The following is a 23,485-nucleotide window of genomic DNA, read 5'->3' as shown; positions in this document are numbered from 1 at the left end:
TGTCCATGGCTTGGTTCAGGGTTAAGGTGATAGGCGGGGTTGAGGTTGAAGTTACGAACGTTCGATACTAAATATAGAGAAGCCGCTTACGGGGTCAAATCAATAGGCATTCTGCGTATACATGTATATTTACGGTGCCTGGACGTCTGAACGTTGCACGTAAGCTTAAAATACCTACGCCTACGTGACCGATCGACATCGTGTCTGCACGTGTCCGCATCGTTGTCTGCATCGTTATCAGCGTCTTTTTAACTTTCGGTCAAGGAACATATCGTGTATCGAACTGTCCAAAATGTTGAGCTTCGTCGTTCGAGTATTACAGATCCTTGGCTTGTGTTTTGTCGAAAGAACATCTTTTTCTTAGAAGCTATGGTGCAATTTTTAATCGATTAAAAAGAAGAACCTGATCACAGAGAACGAAAGATCAAACGCACTGTGAGAGCGTGGTGCATTACAAGTAGAATTCAGTCTGTCACGCGACGTAACCGTTAGCAAGTTTGTTCTCACGTGAAACCTCGCACCTTTTCCCTCGTGCCAGCACCAGTTTTTCCCTTGCAATTTCCAAGCAACGATTAGATCATTTCTAGAATTCTTCCAAGGACATCGCGTGCGTGGATCCATTGATTGAATCGTATGGTTACGATTTTCCCTTACGATTTCAATTTCAGCATCGTTAAGGGGAACAGACCGCCAGGATCAACGCGGCGTCATCTTTCACGGTGAAGATCGGATGTGGACGTTGTGCCATTCGACTGACGAAACGGTAGCAACGGAGGAAATCGCGTTTTCGAACGACCTGGCACGTGAGAGAAGGGCATATTGGATGAACAGGGGAGATTGTCGGTGATGGACAATGAGCAGCCGCATCAGGAACTGGTCAAGTGCGTGGTCGTCGGCGATACGGCAGTTGGAAAGACCAGGCTGATCTGTGCGAGAGCCTGCAACAAACACGTGTCGCTGTCGCAACTCTTGACGACTCACGTGCCCACCGTCTGGGCCATCGACCAGTATAGAATCTACAAGGACGTGAGTTCATGGAGTAGCGCTCGATGTTATTCGCTAGGTCGTAGTCTCTAACTTTAGTTTAGATTAGGTGCGATATCGTTCGTTGTAATTTTTATCTTCCATATAGATTGGGTTTGGTAGAATTTGTACATCGTGGCCTCCAATTTGTTAGTAGTAATCGTTGTTTTAATTTTGAAAAGACAACGCAAAACGCTTCGCACGCGATGTAGCGTTTAACGAGGAGTAAATGTCGAAGTTGAAGATTCTTAAGTCGGGAGCAAATGTTTGCATCGGTGCTTACCCTCGGGTCATTTAAGAGGCGTTCAAATACCTGTACTGTATTTTCACTTTCATCGTGATCTCTAGTAGATTTTGAGGAACGTTTGATCGCTTTTGAGGAATGTTATTGCGTCTTTGATCGGTGCTCAATGGACTGTTCGACGAATTTATCTCAAAGTCTCATATTTCGTTTCTTGCATACTGTAGATCAATCGTTAAATGTAAAAATCTAACTGAGATAAAAGACTTCAACTTGCGTCTTTTTCTAGGTCCTAGAACGTTCCTGGGAAGTAGTCGATAACGTGAATGTTTCCTTGCGACTTTGGGACACGTTTGGCGACCACGAGAAGGATCGACGTTTCGCGTACGGCAGGTAAGATAATCGTCAAATAAATCTTCTCATAAATTTCCACCGTGTTTAGCGTACCATTTAACATACAAACAGAATATTCTTGTATCTTCTTCGATCGTAGCAAAGTTGGCACTTACAATTTTAGCTTCATCTTACGATAGCTCTAAAAACTAATATAAATTATTTTAACACTTATTCCGTTTGCCGTCATATTTAGCATAGAATTTACCTCTTTTTCCTCTAAGAAAATAATTTCATATATTTTGATATTAATTTTTTATTTCTTCTCTCCTTTTTATTATTTCTACGCGAACCACTTAGAAGCCAGTACTGATCAACCATAAATTTCCTGAAACTTCGTAATTTTAATATAAGAATACACAATTAGTATATTTAACTTTTCAAAGATCAAACAATTAATCTCTACGTATGTTTAAAATTAGATCGGACGTTGTGCTACTATGTTTCTCTATAACAAATCCAGTATCTCTACGGAACTGCAAGGCGATGTGGTACCCGGAAATACGACGATTCTGCCCACAGACTCCGGTACTGTTAGTGGGCTGCAAGAACGATCTACGTTACATGTACCGAGATGAGACTTATCTGAGCTATTTCCGTGACCGCAGTCCGTTCGTGAGGTACGATATTGTTCCTTCAACTACATATAGTCAGTCTCATCTTTTCTACATTTAGAAGCAACACACCCTTTCCTGAATCGACTTCTTCACCCTATATTGGAGCTCGTTTAAATGCATTGATGCTTCCTCAACGACAGCCTCTTCGACGAAGTATGTCAAAGTATTGATTACGCGAATGCCTCGTAGACACTTTACCGATTGGACGACTCCTTTGCGTCTCTTATCAAATAGAAACTATCCTTTCTCCGTCATCTCGAGGATATTATCGACGCGGTCCATCGCAGTCAACGAGTTCTGTCCGATTCTTAGCATAGTAAAATGCAACGATCGACGTTCTTGAGTAAGAGAGGTCCTTAAGGGATCTTGCATGGTTTATCGATAGGCAGATAACCATCTCTTGGTATGCTAATATTATCCTGCTGACAAAAAGTTCGAAATCACTATGGGTTCCATAAAGTTGAGAAATTTAAAAGTAAGCTTGGAATATTTTATTGTAGGAAACTTTTACGATGTTCTTGTAAAAAGTAACTGAAGAAAATTACTATTGATATCTATAGTATTAATTTCGAATTAATCATATTATTAAGAACTTGAGAAAGTGACTAAAAAATTTTAGTCACTAGCGTAAGCGTGACGGATCGTAGAGTCAATAGATTCCTGATAAAAGCACTTTCTGAGAGGCTTCAGTCACTTTGCAACAATATTCTGGAAAATATGCTTTTAGTGTATTTTTTGTTCCATTAAAAATGTCTTTTTATACGTAAACACGAAGGGAAAACTGTAAGTTGGGAGACACTGGTTTAGACGGCTAAGCTAATATAGGATTGACATCTTTCTGTGACCTAAGTAGAGTAGTAGCTATATATGAATATGTATACCAGTTTTAACAGAATTGTAAATGGAGGAGTTACTCACGTTAGGATATTTAATCGATGAAATACCGCATTTATACTGAATTTTTGCACCTATATCGCTTGAACGGTATAGCGGAGAATATTTTATTTCGATGTGCCACGCGATATAGAACAGGATTCCGAGCCTTGACATATTGGAGACTCCCAAGGGATTTTCAAAGTTCATCGTGACTTTCAGTATCTTCTTTACGATCATTTTGCAGAATCCTATTGTATAAAGATAGCTTTATGAGTAACACCCTTTTAGCTTCAGATTGTATTAATTTGTATAATATTGTATAAAAATTAAGCTATTTGAATATTATTGTTAGTACTTGTATATCATTATAAATTTATAAATCTATTATAATTTTACAATGTATTAAAGTATTTAGTATACTAATTTAATATTTTGGTAAATTGATTTTCAGAGCCACGAGGAAGAGTGATCTGGTAATGCCTGATCAAGCTCGAGCTGTTGCACGTGAGCTTGGTGTTTGCTACTATGAGACTAGCGTCTTCACGTATTACGGTGTTAACGAAGTCTTCGAGAATTCGATACGCGCTGCCTTAATCGCGCGTCGCCAACAACGATTTTGGATGACGAACTTGAAGAGGGTACAAAGGCCTCTTCTTCAGGTAAGCTTTCCTAGAAAATTCACATGTTTATTAAAAAACTAGTTTGGAAAAAGATTAATTTAACAGAGGATAATTTAATTTATTTAAATTAATAGAGCATATTATATTTCAGGCACCGTTTTGTCCACCAAAACCTGTACCACCGGAAGTGTGTTTGGCGGCAAGCACTTACGAAGAAAACATGAAAACGTTGTGGACAAAACCAGTTCACACTGACGTGACTTTGATTGCCGGAAACTGCACATTTTCCGCTCACAGGTGTCTTTTAGCCGCAGCATCGCCCGCGTTCCATCGACTTTTCTCTATGGAACTCGTTCAGGAACAAACACCTCGAAGCTCTAGCGAATCTAGCATGGTATTCTCTGTTTCTTATTATCCTTTTATTCTTCAAATTATTGTTTATATTTTACTTGCAAACATTTCTAAAAAAAAAATTGTATTAAGGTGAGTACATTCGGCGAAGCAACGGTCGGTGACTTCAACGATGACACCGAATGCCTCATTCGTATCGATCAATCAAAACCTGCAAAGTGAGTTCATTGAGCAAATCTGTTCAAATTATAATATACATTATCGTCTAAAAATGTTTAATTATCTATTATTCATTCTAATATTTAAAAACAGATTGTTAGCTTTATATTTGTATTTTAATAACAACTTTTAAAAGTATAGCAAGTATTATTCCATATATTATTCACTCGAAAAAGGATTATTAATATCTATCATATAATATCGCATAGTGATACTCGATAGTTGATAACTTATCTTGAATAATTTCCTAAATTTTATAAATTTTCAAGCCTCTTGCGTGGTATTGCAATGATTTTATACACAATTAACCAAATTGTGAAAATCTTATTGTAGAGTTTGGGAACAACTGAAGCGACGTTCAAGCTTCCAAGTACTGCCCACGGTGGACAACCAAAAGAAACCACCTGGAGCTACCAGAGAACTTAATCATCCTGCCTTCCAGAACATCCGTGTATGCTTGGTAAGTCTCTATAAATATGAAAACCAAAGTGAATAAATTAATAAGAATTTGTTTATTCGAGTTACATAATAATAAGATCCTAATTAGTTTCCTTTTTTTGTTCAATTAAATTATAGACTGAAAATACAAACGGAATGCAGCAACCAACGACCGTGGTGACGCTGTCTAAACTAATTACACCCCAGGCGATGCAGCAGTGCTTGCAATTCATTTACATGGGCAGCTTGGATAAACGGTATCACGATCTACAAGTACGTTGCGTCGGTACAATTACCTGTGCGGGCAGGTACACCCGTGGGCCATCTAACATTTCTTTTAATTAATATAATAGCTTCTATACATCCATTTTCCTTTCGACGTCATTATTGCATTAAAAAAATAACTTAATATATATAGTAATTGATCTTATGCGTGTATTTCTTATGATACAAATGTAGTAATGGTAAACCTATTTGAACAGCATTCGAAGCAACTGGTTAATATTTTTTAGGAAATTAGATCGATGCTAGGAATTCCAGAAAATTATGTAAATAGAGTAATTATGTAATATTTGTATACCCAGTAGTAGGATATATTATTTTGGATCGGAGTTAAACCATAGAGTAAATGTATTTTTTTTTTTTTTGTGGAGGGAATACTTTATGCAAATAGTAAGTTTAAAGTTTAAACACGAGTTCGGTATGCGGGAACTAACGCGGCTCTATTCTTTCAGACAGCTCCTATCGGGCTTCTACTGGTTAGTACAATGTGAAATACGTTTGCTGACACAAGCACACATATCCACACGAACACATATTACACGCACGCACCACAACGTAGAGACATTTAACTAAATGGAAAATATCGATTCACCGATTCCTAAAGTCAACTTGTTAGGTCACTGTCATATTTATCATCATTTTAGCATGTTTCTTTTCTAAAAAAAGCCTTGATAAAGACATTAAGTAATGAAAATATCATTTCTATACAGTAGTATCCAATGACTCATAAAGTATTATGCATAATTTATGCAGAGGATTTGAAAATACATATTTTTAAATACGAGGATCATTAAACTATTGAGATCTCATCGGTCACAGGTGCATGAAAAACATTATCAACTTTTTTTCAGCTGACAATGTAAAAATGGATTCTAAAAATCTCATTTCATGCTTATTTTTCTATTACATAGGAATATCCATTCATTCCTCTTTCTTTCACATATAGGAGATTAGACAGGCGGCGGAATTCTTGGAGCTTCCGCAATTATTGATGGTGCTTGGAACTTTACAAACAAGAGATCAGTTTAATAATGATCTTAATAATAGGTATAAGCAAGTGGTGAGGCAACGTTTGGAAGACATTTGTCTAGAACAAGGTACGGTATTAATGAAATATAATAAGCAAAACATCTGCAGTCTAATAGTATTAAAAATTAATTAAAAATAATTTTTTCTCATTTTCGATGACAAAATATGATTTCTTTTAGGACTCTTCGCTGATGTGATATTTGAACTAGACGATGGAAGTGTTCCAGCCCACAAAGCGATACTCACTGCCCGATGTGATGTAATGAAGGCCATGTTCTCCGGAGATTTCCGCGAAAGTAGCGCAAAAGTGGTAAATATCGGTCTCCTGAAGCTTTTTTAAAAATATTTTATCACAAAAAAATTACAATAACATTTAACAGATAGTGTTTCCCGGTGTACGCGAGTACACGTTCCACAAACTACTCTGCTATCTCTATACGGATGAAGTGCCAGCAATTTCCTCTGCCAGGTGCTTGAACCTCTTAGAATTGGCAAATCGTCTTTGTTTGCAACGACTGGTAAACTTGGTCGAGAGCAGAGTGATCGAAGATCTCGGGAGATTGTCTCAGAACGAGGGAAACGAGGCCGTGGAGAACTGTCTGAGACTGCTGGAACCGTGCAAGGTCAGCTGTTTCTTCAATGACCTGTACATGATCGATGAATCTAACATCTTCTGATAGCTTACTCGCCAATTTACATGTCGCAGTTGCATAATGCCGATCAACTAGCTGACTGGTGTATGAACCACTTGTGCGTCAATTACAACAAGTTGTGCAAGATGTCTCCGCGAAGCGTACGCCTTCTGCATCCGGAGAACCAGGAATATTTGAACGAGCATCGATGGCCTCCAGTATGGTCCGTATTTTGCATGTAGAATCTAAAATTAGCGATTAATTATTTAACTCTTCGAAGCGCAGAATTCTAAGACTAGGAACTTTAGTTGCATAGCAATTTTATTTCAATTACAATCGTTCTGGATGAGTTATGAACACATATTGATCAAATTAATATATATTTTTTCCAGTGTATCTATTAAAGTTTAGTCATATATAGTCGTATCTGTGACAAAACGAAATTGCTAATCTAATAAAAATAAAAATTAATTAATTATTCGCTCAACAGGTATTTAAAAGACTACGATTACTACCAAAAATGTTTGGCGGAACGTGATCGCGAAAATAAGCCAACGTTGAAGAGAAATGGCAATCAGTCCGGTTGCTTATGCTTCTCTGGTACGAGCAAAACCAGAAGAGAAAGTTCGAACGATGGTGGAGGTACAGCATCGTCGGCGAACAACGATCCGCAAGCTGAACGACCCCTGTTCGACTCTATAGAGTCAGGTGAACAGGTTGTATGACAAGAGCCTAGCGGCTTACGCCGCTCAGTCCGATTCATTCTGGTCCTACCCGTGCTCATGGTCTTCATATGCACCATTTTTACTATTTTGATACTGCTACAGATTTATACTTAAGGAACGTTAAACACGATCTATGCACATTTGAAGATGCCTATGAAAAACTCCGGATATAGGTCATCCAGTCCTTTACCAGCCGTACGTAACGAGAATGAATTTCTTGGTTCTTCTTCCTGTTTTTCTTTGTCTTGGAAAAAAGTGTCCAGTCTAAGAAAAAAAAAAAAAAAAAAAAAAAAAGAAACGATATATGAATTACAATTCCAAGAAAAATTGGTGCGATCGTATCTTTTGTACAACTTCAACGGAAATGAATCCGACATCCGTATCGTCATTTAAGAAGTGTATTTAAAACAAATTCTCTGCTGTCGATTCTTTTAGAATTTCACACGGGCGTCCGTCGTTTGTAAGCAAATAAAACAAGATGGTGCCTTTTGTTGACGACTCGTCGTTGCTGCCACAGCGACCCTAAAACAGGGTGATGTCGATCACCTGGGACATGTTTTAACGTCTTTTTGATCGTATCCGTAAATATGAATTACAGTGAAAAAGATAAATCACGATATAAGTTGAAGAATATCTTGCATCCAATTGTCCGTCAATGAGCACGGCACGTTTTTCTATGGAGAACGTGAATGCTTCAGATTGCTCATCCACTTTGATCACGTAACAAGTGATTTTTATACAAGAGTTACTTCGGTGGTTCTCAACACCCTTGAGATTTTTTCATATTTCTCTGGTTAATATTGTTCATGATTTCTGTATATTCCTAAACCAAAATTTCTACATTAATTTCATGGTGAATTTCAGGACGCATAGAAAACCGAATTGCATTTTCTACCGAATCGTTGTGCGTCTAAATACTGGGAAATCTTGAACAGTATTTACTTCGATGATTATTGTAATTTCCAGCTTCCCCTCCGCCTCGAATTACAATTTAATTCTACAAAAAGGAAAAAAAAAAAAAAAGAAGGGCAAGAGGAAAAGGGCTGGAAAATTTTTTAAATCGAGCCACTGAAGAGAAAAAAAGAAATTTTCAAGAGACGATTAAGATTCGTCGTAATTTTATCGATGCGTGTTAGACTGAAGGAAACGAGCAATAGCTTTAGTCCATAGTAGAGCGTGACTATACTAAGGGATACACATAGTTCTATAAGGAATAAGTAACTATTAATAATAAATCGACGCGAATTTTTACATTGTTTGTACAGCATCCGACGACGCTTCATCTCTTGAGTTTCCGTTCGACGAGATTACGGTTTCTTCGAGTGCGAGAAGTCCTCTCGTATTTGTACTATTTTGTAACGATTTACGGCTAAATGAAATAGCTATTCTCGTCAATCGTCGATTACTATTAAGTAATGGGGATGCGTGCAGTTCAATCGACATAAAGTTGGATCGTCCAATAAAAAAACTGCGACATATCGATCACGGTAATGGGTTACTGCTAGAATTATAAATTACGATCACATTGGTAAGAATAATTTAATAGGATAGATAACGAGAGAAAATGGGAATGAATTGATAATTAATTCGTAACGACTATAATTACGCGTATATCGTAACATTCGTAAGGTATAGAGCGATGGTCCGTTAGAATGTATCTCTGTGTAAGAGTGAATCCTCGCGTATATTATATATTTTCTTAGCGACTTGTACTTTGTAAGGCACAAATTGATTCTCGTACGCCGAAGAAACGTAATTATGTATCGTCAAAGTGGGTCATCAATCACATATATAAATCCTCGTTTAGATACGAAGCAACTTGTATTATTAGCAGTCGACATCACAAATAATTTAATACTTGTTAGATCATCCTTTGCCGTGATCGTCGTTCAATCGATTTTTCATACATCACTTGTGCAATGAAAGTATGTTCGAATGAGTGAGCGAATGGGAAGGAACAAAAGGGGAAGAAACAAAATATAATCGGAGAATTGTAATTTTACATTATGTATGTATATCATGTACGGTACTATCTTGTTAACTGGCCGTTTATTAAAAAATTAGAATTTTGCTCCTAGAAGAAACTTCCAAGGAATGGTGGGGATAGCAATGGTCAGTTAATAAGGCAGAATTCCAGCCAATTAACAAGACAGTACTGTATCTAAATAAGCATTTATGTAACCACGCGTGACAATGAGGGTTCTTTGACTGGTTATACGAATTAAACAATTTCAATCTAGATATTTGAAAGAAGTTGAGGAAGAAGTAAAATTAAACATATATACAGTCACAAGATGTATTACTGCCTGATCTGAGAGAAATTAACGGAAACAATGTACACGCAAAGAGAATATATCTGTTCCGGCGAGGCGAGGGTGAGAATAGCGTCCCATTTGTACGCTATGTCAATTTTAATGTCAATGTTATCCTTCGTCGCTCCTAAGTGTATATTTTGTACTGAAATCAGTAATCGTAGGAATAAGGAATACAGTTACATGTAGAGCGATAGGGGATCAGGAAATTATAATTTTCAAATGCATTTTAGCCAGAATTCTCCTTAAATTTCTATTAAATGTTTTTCCATGCGTACAAGGCATTTGCGGGCATTTAAAACTCTAAAAGTGACGATTGTAAATGTACAGTTTAACGTAAACTTAATTTACGTTGATTATTTTCTACTGACATTTCCTTCAAAGTAAAAATTTTTCAATTTCTCAAAGTATTTACACATTCGTTTCGTTTTTCTTATTTTTAATTTTCTACTTACCACGCTCGCAAAGCCTTCGATCCTACGCCGAGGAAGATTATTGTGATTGCGATCTCTGTTTTGAATCTTACAGTAGTGTCTGGTTAACTGGCTATAGCTATCCCCACCAATTCTCAGAAATGACACCGTGAAGTGTCTCTATATAGTACATAGTTAAAATAAATGTATCAGGCCAATTAACAAAGCATTACTGTAATCGATTCGTCGGAATCTTCAGAATTTGGTCGGATTAAGAATTTAAGCTTAGATATCGATTAAGAAATCATAAAATAATTTTGAACATTTCATATTATAACGTTCTGTATTAATGAACGTCAAACGTATAAATTTTTTCAAAACATACAAGTCAAATCTTATGACTTATTAATATTTATTATGATATTATAATATTATAATATTTATTATTAATATTTCTATATTGAAATCAATTCGCCCCAGCACGATTTACGTTTCAAATTTGTAACTATTTCGTATATTTAACTTTTCTATTGCTTTGATTATATCTTACGATCAATGAGTTATTTTCCATCTTCATATTCATAAACATATTTTCAAATTTAAACAATTTCAATATTTGAACATGTCAGGATTTAACAAATATATGATGGACGGCAAGTGGATAGTGCTATCGAACTTTGACAAACATCAAGTTTTGTAATTACCTTTAAATATTATGTTAAATGATATTTTGAGGATCACAGAGAAACTAAAGAAGTAAAGCGATTGTTCGAAGGTCTCAGTTGACAATCCATATTGATTTTCGGATATCTTGATGACCGTTAATCGAAATAATGACATCTATGGCAGATTTAATTTTACTGGTCTAAGATAAAAGCAAAGCTGTATATACATATATATCCATACCGCTTCGAGAAATATGATTTTTATCTTAAGCTAAATTTTAATATTCTATTTTCAAAAATGCACAGGCGATAAATAAATTTAATTTTTAACTAAAATTTGGATTTTTTGGGACTGTATCTCAAACAATTATATACCCTTTTCATCGAAGGACAAAAATGTAATGTCTAGTCTTCGAATTAAAAAATGTTACATTAAATTAGATTATTATTATATAAATTAGATTATAATTAGAAGTTTTATTTCTATTTCTTTTTTAGATTCTTTTATTCTATAGTGATTTGTGTTAAAAAACTTGCCATCTATATACCAAATAGGTTACATCATAATAGTGAAAGATATTTGTATAAAAAGTTGCAGTCTCTGATACAATACTCTTCTCTCTCTCTTAAGAATCAATAATGGATCTATTCTATTTACAAAGTGATTAAAGATATAAATTCTTAAATATATATCTATAGTGGTGTTGATAATGTTATCATTGCGGTTTTAATTTCATTATAAAGTTCTTTATATTCTTCGTGTTCCTTAATAAGTACCATAAGACTGCCTCTTTTCACGCCCATTGCAGCACCAATATCTTGTCTCGAGGGTGTGTAGCAGTATGGAATATTTTTGTCTTCGCATACAATTGGTAAATGACACATGATTTCTATTGGAAATACATCTCCAGCAAAGACTACCAATCTAATAAAAATACACAAATACTTTTAAATAAACAGTCTATTGATTATTAAAATTATCAGAAAATCTAATTACAGTTATAAATAAAAATTTATTTTTTACCCTTGTTCTCCTTTGCGAAGATGCTTCTGAACATCCTTCAAACCATTTCGAAGATAAGATTTATGCTTTGCAGCTGAAATAATTATATTACAAATCATAAATATACATGATTCACAAAAATGTTTTACTATTCAACTGTTTTATAAAAATACCTTTTTTAATACACTTATAAATTTTTTTGGTTAATTTTTTTGAAGCCATGGGTTTGGCTATAAGGCTTGTGTATTTTAATTTTTCTTCGTATTTCATTTCTGTATTATCACCAGTTTCTGTTTCTTTCATACTATCGTCAATTTCCTCTTTTATTGTTATTTGCTCCATTTTTTACAATAATAATAACAATTTCTCGTTAGTAAGTTTACTATATCTCGTCCACGTGCTTCACACTCACTTAGAGGTTAGAGACTAACCTTCGGTGTTTACAGACTAACCTTCGATACTTACAGACTAGCCTTCGGTACTTACAGACTAACCTAACCATAAAGTACATTGTAACAACAGTAGAGGTGATGCTGTTTTCGAAACAAAAATGAAACTTGTCTTGTGTTAATAGAAAATCATTAAAGCATGTTGTTATATGTATTTTTAAAGTATAAAAATGCTTTTCAACTTCTGTGATCCTCGTTTAAGACCAGAAATTCAATGCAGTACTGTTAGCACAGAAGGATATGAAGTCACCAATTTAATAACTGGTACTGATAAAGGATTTTTAGCATATGCTTGTATCAAGCCTCCTATAAATATCGACGTTACTTTTATATGTAACATACGTATTAATCACATTTTAATTTGGCCACAAGTTGGCTCTCAAAAGTCATCAGGCTTTCAATTATATGCTAAGACTAGTAACGATGCCAGTATACCATACAGTTTACTAGGCACTGGATTTTTAGACACCACACACACTGGATTATTGTTTTGTCCAAGTAAACATGAATCAATTCCTGCACCAGCAAATTTTTTGAAATGTTTTACAAAATCTTCCGTGCAATACTTAACAACGTGCATAAATAGTTTAAGAATTTGTATATGTAAAACAAAGAATTCAGTACCTGCATTAGGTAAGATAGAAGTATGGGGAACAGTGTCACCACGTTGTGGTAAAGATGCTGTAGCCAGTATTTCTACTTTATGGTTTGAACGATCTTGCTTAACTGAATCTATGGAAAGGTCTGAAAATGCTGAATATAAAACAGCTGTTACTAATACAGATAATAAGTAAATGTGAAATTATTTGTTAGTATATATAAAGTATATTATTTATTAACTTTATATATCTATTATACTTGTTTCAGGGAAATATTGGAAACAAATCTACAAGTTCCAGAAAGTTTTTTAGATGCCATTACTTACGAAATCATGACACAGCCAATTCTCTTGCCAAGCGGAAAAATAATTGACCAAACTACATTACTGAAACACGAGGAAACTGAAGCAATATGGGGAAGAAGATTGACTGATCCTTTTACTGGTTTACCATTTAGTGAAGATCGTAAACCTGTTATAGCAAGTGCTTTAAAAATAAGGATAGACAGGTTTTTGCTTGAAAATTGCAATAATGAAGAAATAAAAAAATTACCGAGAGTGTTAGGTCGTGCATTGCCCTCTGATGGGAATGTAACAGATAAAACGGTAACGGAAGTTCCTAATTATTTGTTAAAAAGAAATATAGTTCAAGCTCCAAGCAATGTTAAGCCAAAGTATCATTGTTCTATAGTAAGTTCTGTAAAAGCAGAGAAAAAACTTTGTCATAAATTGCCAGTTGTTATAATGTCCCAAAAACGAACTGTTCCTGCTTTAACTAAGCCAGCAAAGAAAAGAATGACTACCAATTCTTATATCTCAACTATACCTCTGTCTAAAAACACAGAAGGGGAACAAAAAAATAATTGTGTTGATATAGTGGATCTAACTGTTGATAGTGAAACAGATTTTGATATTAATATAGCAGTACCTAATTTAAAACGTTTTAATAACATTCCAAAAAAGAACGAGACAAATTCGAAATTAATTACGTGTTCCTGTTGCCCTAATGGCATTTTTTACCAGCTTCCATGTAAGCATGTTCTATGTAGAAATGTCTTAACATCGATTGAAAATAATCAATGTACATCTTGTAGCATGCCTTATAAAAATAATGAAATTGAACGGATTTATGAATGAATTGTGTAATAAACTTATTATTATTAACGTAATGCATTTTATTTAAATAAATTAACTTGTTGGAATATATTGTGCACAATTAATATAACATATAAATAATATGTAATGATTACTTTTAATAAATATATAAGATATGAAATATCTAATTGCATCCTGTAAACTTCAGTTCGAAAACCTTTGTACAATATTATTCCGATTTCCTACGTAATTAATGAATTACATGTAATTAATATAAAATGCCATATTTTGAATATAGTCCTCTCTAGTGGTACTAATAAGTAAAATTTTTAACTGATAGATGGCGTCATTATGTTTAAACTACAGCACTGTGTCAGTTTGTACCAATGTTAACGGTTCTTAATTACATGTAATTAATAATTACGTAGGAAATCAGAATAATATTATACAGACAAGATTTTTAAGAATTAAAGCTTTGATTCAATTTCTGAACAGTTCAAAAATTCACCTTATAGATCGAAAAATTTTATTTTTTAATTTCGTGATAGAGATTAGTTTCGTCATTTTACCGCTAGATGGTCATAGTGTTTCATTGTCCACCAATTGATAAATTTTTTTAATTTGTTTAAACCAGGGAGAATATTTTGCATAAAACTAATCTGAATTAATTCCTTACGCCCTAAACTTTCATTTGAATTCTTGCAAGCTAAAAAATTTTATTTAGGAACCAAAAAATTTGAATTTTTAAAGTTTTGTCAGCTGTCGATTAAACATAAGTACGGACATACAAAAATTTGGATAAGGCTTCAAATTTTGTATGTATATATATTTATATATGGTTCTTAAAGTTATTAAATTTGTTTCTTCACGCTCTACAAGGATATCGACAAATAAATATATATATTATTTTATTGAAAAAGATACTGATGCTCTTAAAATCCCATTAAATAAAAAAAGGATTATAAAAAAATCTATTTCCACTGTTGCGTGTGATACTTAAAATGCTTTGTCCTAAGAAGCTTTTTACACAACAATAAATAAGGCAGATATTTAGATGATCTCATTTAGCTGGATTAATCTGTATATTAATGAAAATGTATCCACCATACTTAAATTTGCACACATACTTTCATAATTTTTCTACGATATGTACATTATATACGTTATTTAATAAACAAAGTTTGTGGAGAATTTTTCATGATACAAATTTTCATATAAAAATTGAAAAAGCATTTCTTATGTAAGAATATTTCTTGTGCATATTCTTTTTCTGTGCAACACATTATAGGATATTTTTACGAAATAAAATTCATAAATTTAAGTCCATTATTCAGAATAAGATTAAAAATGTTATCAGAGATATGTACATATAGATATCACATAATTCGGATTTGTTTCGGACATACATTTTTCAAAAAATTTCTAAATCGAAGGCATAATACTATTTTATCACTTTTCATGTTTTATAAGCGTCAATTACTGTTTCTACTTCTGAGTAAAGAAAATACTTTAATATACTCTATTTATTCATTATAACACTGTAAATCCGCTACCTTGACTCTGTCGTTTAGCAATGTTAAACAATGATAATAGATAGTTACGTGAGTCCGGAGAAACATAAAATGTAAGTGTACGATCAGAATTGGGAGTGGTATTCTCAAAAATATCGGACTGCACATCGCTATTTGTAGAAACGCTAGCTAAACCAGTACTACTGGTACGTACATATTCCGCCACTCGTGCTCGCATTTCTCGATCCATCTATAAGAAAAATTTTAAATATAAATATTATACCTAATTATGTAATAGAAAAATATTTATATACCTAATATAAATATAAAAATATATCATACCTCGTATGGCGCTGGAGATATAGATCTATTAGTTTGCGTTGTCTCAGGAGAGCAGTACAAACATATTGTTGATTCCAAATGATGATCAGCACTCGTTAGATCTTTCAATAAATATATCCGTTCTACGTTATCTTCAGCTGTATTAACTAATAATAACGCATGCCGTGTTAGAACTAACGTTATAGCACGACTACTGCCTTGTTGGATCACGTAATCTGCATTAGTAACATGCAGGATATTCCCGTGATTATTTTCAAGTAAGGGTAACAACCACCAGGCATATCTAATAATTGCATTATTATTTCCAGACGTGTATTGGACTACTGGTCGTTGTCGAGGCTGTAAAGATGTATTTATTATCAATTAATTTCATTAATAACGTCTGAAATAAATTCCGTGAAATTATTTACCGAAGGCAAAGAATTCCAGCCAGCTCCTTGAAGTAATCCTTGTCCTGTCAATGCAACTAGTTCTGCAGCCCCACTTAAAGGTTTCGTAACTACTCCAACTAATCCAAGACCAACGCCAGTCACGATACTTTTGGTTGTTATTTCTCCTGACCAAACTTGCTGCAAAGGATGATGAGCTAAACCCGCAACTGCGGCTAAAAAAATAAAAAAAAAAAAAAATTAAACAACATGAAGTACTGAATCAAAAAGAAATATAGCTATATATATATATATATACCAAGAAGACTCATTCCAAGTCCTGTCAAGCCTTGGTATAATCCTTGTGCCATTCCTTGAGGACGCATTCTTCTAGATTCTTCTTGCCGCTGAAGATGTTCCTCATCGAGTGTTAAACGATCCAAATTTCGTGCTACGCTAGATGCTAGTTTCGTTACAGAGTTTAACGTACCTGTGTAATATAAAATTATAAGTGAATTTTGTAGTTATGATAGATGTTTGTATTCATTAATACCTGCTGTAACATGTCTCATCAAACTGGCAGAACCATGCGTTATTCCAACGATAAAACCCCATGGTCCTTGCAACAGGCCTTGGAATGGAAGGGAAATAAAATCTCGAAGTCCTGAACCAAGAGCTTGTGCCAAGCTGCCAGGAGAACCTAATATTTCTAATGATCCTACTACCCAACCTAAGGCACGAATATTTTAATATAATATAATATAAATTAAAAAGTAATATAATATTAAGAAATTTGAATAATATTACTTTCATACCTGCTCCGAATATAGCACCAGATAAGTAATGCATTGTGAGAGCATTGCCAAGTCTATAAGGTGTAGTTAAAATATTTTTCTTTTCAAAAGTACCAAAATATAAAGGAGAATGGTCTAAAGCCACGTATAAACGTACAGAGGTATGAACACTTAATAAGATAGATACCGGATCTATCTTTAAATTTTGTAATCTTAATGGGGCGCTTAATATTCTAGCGTAAACCATTATGTAATCAGGAATGTATACTCCAATAGTTGAAACTAATGTTCTTGTCTTTTTCATGTCATCTGGTAGCAAAAATCGAGGTGGTGCCATCGAAGTTGCATAATTTAATAATTGTGTTATGTATGTATCTTCAATGTAAGCACTGATTGGTGCAATTTTTATATGAAGATCTTTTGATGCTGAAAACATTATTAAGAAAAAATTAATATTTGTAGAACAGAAAAGAGTTTATTAAACACATTTAAAAATATTAAATACCTTTTAATTGCCCTTGATTTTCTAGTATATAATCAATCGCAATCAACGAATTTTCTCTTATTTGTTCTATCTTATTCATTAAACAACTGCTTGTATAAAATGTTGTTTCTTTCATCATAAGCGGACTTTGACTGATTAGTACTACTGGAAAATCGAACCCCCCTTGATCAAATAGCTGATTATCTAATTGTAGATCTCCTATGAAAGCACGTAAATTTACAATTTTAGATCTTGCATTAATAGCGACTATAACATCGGTCATAGACAAGCTGGCCACTTCAATCTTTTGAGCATTTTCATTCATATCATGCATGATAATAATGGTAACTCCTCGGAGACAAATGGTCGCAGACCCTTCTTTAGAATTATTCTCCTCAGTATCCTTTGTATCATCATTTACGTTAGCTTTTACATTTTCTATATCAGTTATTAATTGTCTTAAATTTAGCTGTGAAGAAGTTTTAGTTTCTGTAGCTATAGTTTCGTCTTGTGCCGAGAAGAAGGTTGTTACCGAAGTCGAGCTCTCAGAACTCTGTACATTTATGACTGGCTGATCATCTGGATCAGAAGTAAATTTATCATGCATCGTCACCATATCTTTCATTTCGCTTTCTTTTCGTAAAAGTCGACTTCTGATGTCCCTTGCAGACACTTCCACTTGAGATATTGGAACAATATTAATATAGGTAGTGTAACAACGATTCTGCATGATTAACTTTACATCTCCATAGGATGGTAGTCGTACATACTGATCCACTGGTGCACTTGATATGGCGGATAAATTTATACCTCTTGACCATCGTAATTCTTTATTTCTGATAGCCTGGTCATTATAATTATGTGTTACAGCAGAAAACAGAAGTATATTCGATACATTAGTAACTGGTGCATCAGGTAGTCTGTTACTGATAGATGGAATGGAATAATGACTTGTTGCATTGCTTTCTATTTCACAAATCCATGTAAAGTGCAATGCATCTGGTATTATCCCTTCTGCTGTTTCATTAGCTTGACCCAATAGGACTTTAAAAGCACAGGTGTTCTCAATCAATAATTGAGGATGATAATCCATATGAATCATTATGTACATTGTACCCCTATCTTCCTGTATTGTAATGACTACCGGCATAGTGCTAGAGCCATTTGGTATAGCAACGCATTTACGACTCATACCCTGGTCAACTCGAATTGGACAAGACCATTTGTGTCCTACGCTCAAAGATATATATAGTACAAGAGGTTCTACAATGTCTTCCATGTATAATGTATACCACTGTGTAATCGGAATACCTTGTTTTTGATCTTCGGATGGTGAAATATTAAGGCTATAAGGAGTAAGATCATTGGGCAATTCAAGTCTGGTTGCATCTTCGTGTACCGCCAATGTTGCTATGCATAACTCTTGAGATGTTAAATTACTAATAACGTGGCTACTCATTATACGCACAAGACGCATATCTTCGTGCATACTCGAATTAATGCTCATGAGTGAGACACTTGAGCCGCAGTCAACACATGATTTAATGTTTCCTGTGGCAGGGATGAGTCCACCAATTCGAGGCATATAGAAACTTTGACTCCAATCAGGTCGATCTAGCTGTAATGCTTGGGATGTGTAGAACGTATCACCGATACCGACGCACAAGTGAAATGTGCCTTCCAATTTTGGTGGTGTTACGATTCCATAGTGAGGAATCTGGCAAAGTTCGATGTCCTCTGATACAAGAGATAAATGACAACCCATGGAATTTAACATAAAACACCAAGGCTGCAATTCTAATAATAAAGTACTCGAAACTAATCCAGCATCTTGGTATTTCACTTGTACATGTGTTTGTGGTTGTTCAGCGGATATCCATTCCTCAAACTCATCTCCTTGGAAGGGCCATTCCGTTTTATCTTTCTGATTCTCAAGATCTTGCAAGATGCTATCGATATCTTCGACTTCCGGTCTTCTAAAGAATTTCCTTTGATCTACAGAACTATACGATAATGGCACATACGGATTAGATGTAGAAACTCCGGTTTCTAGTTGAAATGTTAGTTGGTGGAAATGTTCAAACGTTCCAGGACAGTATAGTTGCTGTCTTTCACCCCGACCATTTACCATTGTGCATAAAGATATTTTCAACGAAGGCGTATCCATCTGTACCCTAGCTGGTACTGGTAAATGCGAGCGAATCATGTAAAGTGGGCTAAGTACAGCTAGTACCTTGGTCTTATCTTGAATTATTTGCGTTATTATCCGCACCCAAATGCTTAAAAATTGGCCACGTTCTTGTAATGGAACTTTAACAAGCCATGGTTGCCCCCACTTGGCATTTGGTTGAAGGGGAATATCTCCTGTCCAAGATAAATTTGGAACATTGGTAAATCGTAGACGTATTGCCATTTTCTTGTTTCCATCGAGTATAACTGACGGTGGTCGAGTTTTACCAGAAACGGAATAAATATCTTTTAATACAGTCACCTTTGATCCCACGTCAGCTTCGTACTTGACTAGTCTCATTTCGAAATTGTCTATTAATTGATTTGAAATTACAAGTTGACCAGAAAATGTTATAAGCTTTTGTGTAGCTGAAAGTGACGTAACGCTTACGAATGCTGACGCTTTTGTAATAGAATTACTGAATTCGACGGCTTGAATTCCATCTACACCAACAGAAAATGATTTGCTCCATAACCAAATATTTTCTTCTATTGCTATTCGTAACATTTTGTTGCCAATATTTCTCCATGAGTAAAAGATACATTGTCTACTTTCCAATAATATGTTGTCTCCTGTACCACTTTGACCAAAGAGGATAGGCACATTGCTATCGTTAGCTATTACATAGCGTGTGAATAGAATAGTGGTTTTATTTTCTTCTTCTAAGGATGCATACCATAAATGCATCGAAACCACAAGCGTATGAGCTATTGTTGGACTCAACTTTAACGCAAATGGACTGCATGTGAAGGATACATCCGTTTTGTCAGATAGCGATAATTGCAATCTTGCTTCTAGAGGATCTAGTATTTCTTGCATGGTTAAATGACCATAATCTAGTATATGTACTCCAAATATTCCGCTAATATCAATGAGCACTGAACCGTCAATCCATCTATTAAGTACGAGTATGGCTCCTTTATGTTCAAAGGTCATAAAACATTGCGTTTCGGGTATTGTACCTTTTAAAATATAATTCTTCAAAGGTGGTTGTAAATTGTTATACGTAATTGTACTAACGTGATTGTACATGGATACATGAATAGTGCCAATATTAAGTGCAGCTTGTATGTTAGGTATAATTGAAGAATTGAAATATGAATCGATGCGTAAACAAGCTGCAAGGATCCGGGCCGAGATTATGGTCTTGGAAAAAGGTCGATTATTATTTGATAGTAGAACTACGCGCCATATACATGCCACTGCTCTTGCTGGTGCTTTTTCAGGAAGCTCTAAACGATAGGAATCTGTTTCTGATAAGTAGAAGTCGGCATATCGCTGATAGGACATGTGACAGTCGCTCCAATATTCAAGAGCGCACAGTACTTTATCGACGTACCCACTATCAGAATCTAGTGTCTAAAAATAAATTGTTTAAAGATTAAACTAAATCCTGTCTGTTTAAAATATTACTTTTGTGAAAAAAAAATGTTTCGGTCTGCTTACTTCAAATGGAACTGGAGATATATGTATTTTAGTTAATGTTCTTGGTTGAGGATATCTCCAAGCCATTGATTGTTGGGGATAAGTGAAGAAAATAACCTGATGAGTTAAATAATAGGTCAAAATATTAAATATCCCTTTAAAGATTCCACCGAAGAAGCAAATGATATGAAACTTACTTGATACGGGAATGGTAATTCATCTGCATTTCCGTTTACAAATTGGAATGCACCTGCTTTGAGATCATCCTTATAATGTTGTTCAGTTGATAGAACAATTTGTTTCTCATTACCTCTACACGTCGAAGATGATCTTGTCAATTCATTTAATAGTAGTTGGAGATCATCGATAACATTTTTTATAATTTTTATTTGTTCTGGTCCAAAATCTAAATGGAGACTATCACTGTCTGCTTGTATTTGTATTTGAGGAATAGAATCGACATTTAACCAAGTCTCCCAAAGCAAACACACTGTAATATTACAGCACCATGGATTCAAGAGTACTTTTATGTTTCCATTAAGAATTGCAGATATGATAAAGGAGTCTACAGATGTGTTAGAATATATTCTATCAGGTCTAAGAAGAGATGAAATATTTCCGGATAACGAAGCTAAACTAGTTATTATTTCGGCACCGGAATCGGTTTTAAGGGATACTACAACTTGTTTTGTACATATATTCATATCAGGCCAATTTAATTTTTTCAATTTCATTGTTGGAGATATTTTCACATCGTCATGTTCTGATATTGTTTCATACTCTTTTATAAAGCATGACAATATCTTACTTTTTATAATATATATCTGATTTAGCCTTGATAAAGAGAAATAAATTTTTGTAGGTCTACCTACATCTATAAAAAATTGTGGATTCTTCCCTATAGTTTTTTCGTATTTTATTGTTATAAAAGATGGGGGAATGCCTGTATCTGGATGTAAATCTCCATTTTTTGTTTCAATCATAAAAACTTTAAAATCCTTTTCAGTTGGTATTGAAATTAATTCTTGTTTGTCCTTGTCCCCAAGTGCCATTGTTATATCGAAACAAGATACTTGCACCTTTTGCGATGGATGCTGTTGTGAAAAATAAATATTCGGCTGATTAACCATTATGTAAAAAAGCGGTTGTTTCTGACTTTCACCCTCATCCTCTTCAACTTCATTTATGTCTACTTCATACTCTGTTACTGCTTGATGAATATCATACAGCACGAATGTTATTTTTCCACAGTTTACCAGAAATTCAAATGGTAAAAGTATTGAAGTATCTGCAGATATTGGTTTGCCAACGATTGTGGAATTTATGCTAGATGTTTCAAAGTCTATACCGCTATCCTTGGTGACATCAACGTCTATGTCATCAGAAGATTGTTTTATCCAAGTAATTTGTTTAATACTCCCTACAGTCGAAAGAGGTTTCTGCGATGTACTGATATATGTATTTGCACTTTTATGTCGTTCAAAATCTCTTAATAATAAATTTTTTAATTCGTTATTTAAGATTGAAATCAACTGAATCTGGTCTAAGTTTATTGTTACTTCAATATCTGTGATACAATTTACTTCAATTGCACTTCCACATACTGTAATATCTGGTTTAAATAGAACCGGCGGTGCAATGATTAAGCACAAATCGAATTTCGATAACAGCGGAAGCGTAGAGAACTGCCGCTCTAAACTACTTCCATGTCCAAGTTTATTCCATTCCAACGCAGGATTTTCGTTCATAGTATATAAATATGATTGGGACATTTTCTTATTTATAGTCATTTGATAATTCTTCCAAGTAGTTGTATGGGCACATACACTTTTTATATTAATCTGATATTGTCGATCTTCTACAGCAGAACCTGGTATACTTAAAATATTTGCTTGAGCTGCGAGTTGATATATATCTAATCTTAAAGGTGTTCTGCAAATCGGATTTTCTGCATGGGGTGTAATACGAATTCCGTCCAATTGAATCATTAATAAATCATGTTGGGGTTTGAATTTTGTTATGTTTGAAACTGGTAGCATCAGTCTAAGTCCTTTAAAGTCCAGATATATTAATGGTAACATTTCATTATCAAGACTAGTAATGCTGTTTAAGCGTGTTGTTACATTTTGTTCAGAAGTTTCCATTATATCTTTTTCAACAGATTGGTAGAGACCCGTAAAAGGTTTTATTAATTGTATATATTTACTAACTACGGTAAGCGGTAAAATTATGTCCACCATTTGTATTTTTACAACTACTTCGGAAATATAACTATTAGCAGATAAAGTTGTTTCTGTTATTATGTCTTTCTGAAACTGCAAAGAAAAATTAGATATTATCAAAATATTAT

At 34.3% G+C, this 23,485-nt stretch overlaps 4 protein-coding genes and 1 long non-coding RNA gene across 8 annotated transcripts in view; 2 read left to right on the top strand and 3 right to left on the bottom strand.

The window, feature by feature from the left end:
- Positions 1 to 523: 523 nt before the first annotated feature.
- Positions 524 to 11,172, top strand: Rhobtb (Rho-related BTB domain containing). Of its 3 annotated transcripts, XR_011800692.1 has the most exons (15): positions 524 to 1,026; positions 1,554 to 1,657; positions 2,080 to 2,277; positions 3,602 to 3,809; positions 3,922 to 4,164; positions 4,254 to 4,339; positions 4,674 to 4,800; positions 4,917 to 5,051; positions 5,513 to 5,536; positions 6,007 to 6,157; positions 6,269 to 6,399; positions 6,470 to 6,712; positions 6,796 to 6,944; positions 7,212 to 7,641; positions 7,882 to 11,172. XR_011800692.1 is itself a non-coding variant. In XM_072010573.1 (14 exons), exons 1-14 carry the CDS (start codon positions 847 to 849, stop codon positions 7,444 to 7,446), a joined length of 2,214 nt encoding a protein of 737 aa, XP_071866674.1. In that variant the 5' UTR covers positions 524 to 846; the 3' UTR covers positions 7,447 to 11,172. The 3 variants fall into 3 exon arrangements, 2 of the variants coding, with proteins under 2 accessions (XP_071866674.1, XP_071866675.1); XM_072010573.1 differs by having other exon boundaries at positions 7,212 to 11,172; XM_072010574.1 differs by lacking the exon at positions 5,513 to 5,536 and having other exon boundaries at positions 525 to 1,026; positions 7,212 to 11,172.
- Positions 2,671 to 4,754, bottom strand: LOC139990938 (uncharacterized). The gene is made up of 4 exons (XR_011800697.1): positions 4,618 to 4,754; positions 3,982 to 4,332; positions 3,193 to 3,819; positions 2,671 to 3,119 (listed from the first exon to the last, which is right to left on the bottom strand). It is a non-coding gene; the product is annotated as an uncharacterized lncRNA (long non-coding RNA).
- Nhp2 (NHP2 ribonucleoprotein) lies at positions 9,986 to 12,270 on the bottom strand. Its single transcript, XM_072010595.1, has 3 exons — positions 12,013 to 12,270; positions 11,861 to 11,933; positions 9,986 to 11,761 (listed from the first exon to the last, which is right to left on the bottom strand). The coding sequence occupies exons 1-3, from the start codon at positions 12,179 to 12,181 to the stop codon at positions 11,530 to 11,532; spliced, it is 474 nt and encodes a 157-aa protein (XP_071866696.1). The 5' UTR covers positions 12,182 to 12,270; the 3' UTR covers positions 9,986 to 11,529.
- Positions 12,271 to 12,293: 23 nt separating this feature from the next.
- LOC139990925 (RING finger protein 37) lies at positions 12,294 to 14,024 on the top strand. The gene is made up of 2 exons (XM_072010575.1): positions 12,294 to 13,078; positions 13,156 to 14,024. Exons 1-2 carry the CDS (start codon positions 12,459 to 12,461, stop codon positions 14,021 to 14,023), a joined length of 1,488 nt encoding a protein of 495 aa, XP_071866676.1. The 5' UTR covers positions 12,294 to 12,458; the 3' UTR covers position 14,024.
- Positions 14,025 to 15,490: 1,466 nt separating this feature from the next.
- Positions 15,491 to 23,485, bottom strand: part of Vps13b (vacuolar protein sorting 13B) — a 15,610-nt gene continuing 7,615 nt past the window's right edge. For both annotated transcript variants that reach the window (XM_072010556.1, XM_072010557.1), the window contains exons 24-32: positions 21,333 to 23,450; positions 21,157 to 21,252; positions 17,502 to 21,069; positions 17,018 to 17,422; positions 16,756 to 16,932; positions 16,522 to 16,692; positions 16,245 to 16,438; positions 15,835 to 16,173; positions 15,491 to 15,742 (exon numbers count right to left, since the gene is read on the bottom strand). In XM_072010556.1, the coding sequence (XP_071866657.1) occupies positions 15,512 to 15,742; positions 15,835 to 16,173; positions 16,245 to 16,438; positions 16,522 to 16,692; positions 16,756 to 16,932; positions 17,018 to 17,422; positions 17,502 to 21,069; positions 21,157 to 21,252; positions 21,333 to 23,450 (7,299 nt within the window). In that variant the 3' untranslated portion in view covers positions 15,491 to 15,511. The remainder of the gene's footprint in view (positions 15,743 to 15,834; positions 16,174 to 16,244; positions 16,439 to 16,521; positions 16,693 to 16,755; positions 16,933 to 17,017; positions 17,423 to 17,501; positions 21,070 to 21,156; positions 21,253 to 21,332; positions 23,451 to 23,485) is intronic.

This window comes from Bombus fervidus, chromosome 9 (genome assembly GCF_041682495.2).
Source record: "Bombus fervidus isolate BK054 chromosome 9, iyBomFerv1, whole genome shotgun sequence".
Lineage (NCBI taxonomy): Eukaryota > Metazoa > Arthropoda > Insecta > Hymenoptera > Apidae > Bombus > Bombus fervidus.
The sequence above is the reverse complement of the archived record's forward strand: the minus strand, read 5'-3'. Positions and strand labels throughout refer to the sequence as shown.

Bases quoted from the DNA above. Each gene is read 5' to 3' on its own strand.
- Rhobtb (XM_072010573.1), top strand. From the start codon at position 847: ATGGACAATGAGCAGCCGCATCAGGAACTGGTCAAGTGCGTGGTCGTC. The intron at 4,340-4,673 runs GTGAGTTCATTG...ATCTTATTGTAG, and splicing joins GATCAATCAAAACCTGCAAA to AGTTTGGGAACAACTGAAGC. The intron at 4,801-4,916 runs GTAAGTCTCTAT...ATTAAATTATAG, and splicing joins AGAACATCCGTGTATGCTTG to ACTGAAAATACAAACGGAAT.
- Nhp2 (XM_072010595.1), bottom strand. From the start codon at position 12,181: ATGGAGCAAATAACAATAAAAGAGGAAATTGACGATAGTATGAAAGAA. The intron at 11,934-12,012 runs GTATTTTTATAA...TAATTATTTCAG, and splicing joins TTATAAGTGTATTAAAAAAG to CTGCAAAGCATAAATCTTAT. The intron at 11,762-11,860 runs GTAAAAAATAAA...TATTTTTATTAG, and splicing joins CTTCGCAAAGGAGAACAAGG to ATTGGTAGTCTTTGCTGGAG.
- LOC139990925 (XM_072010575.1), top strand. From the start codon at position 12,459: ATGCTTTTCAACTTCTGTGATCCTCGTTTAAGACCAGAAATTCAATGC. The intron at 13,079-13,155 runs GTAAATGTGAAA...TACTTGTTTCAG, and splicing joins GTTACTAATACAGATAATAA to GGAAATATTGGAAACAAATC.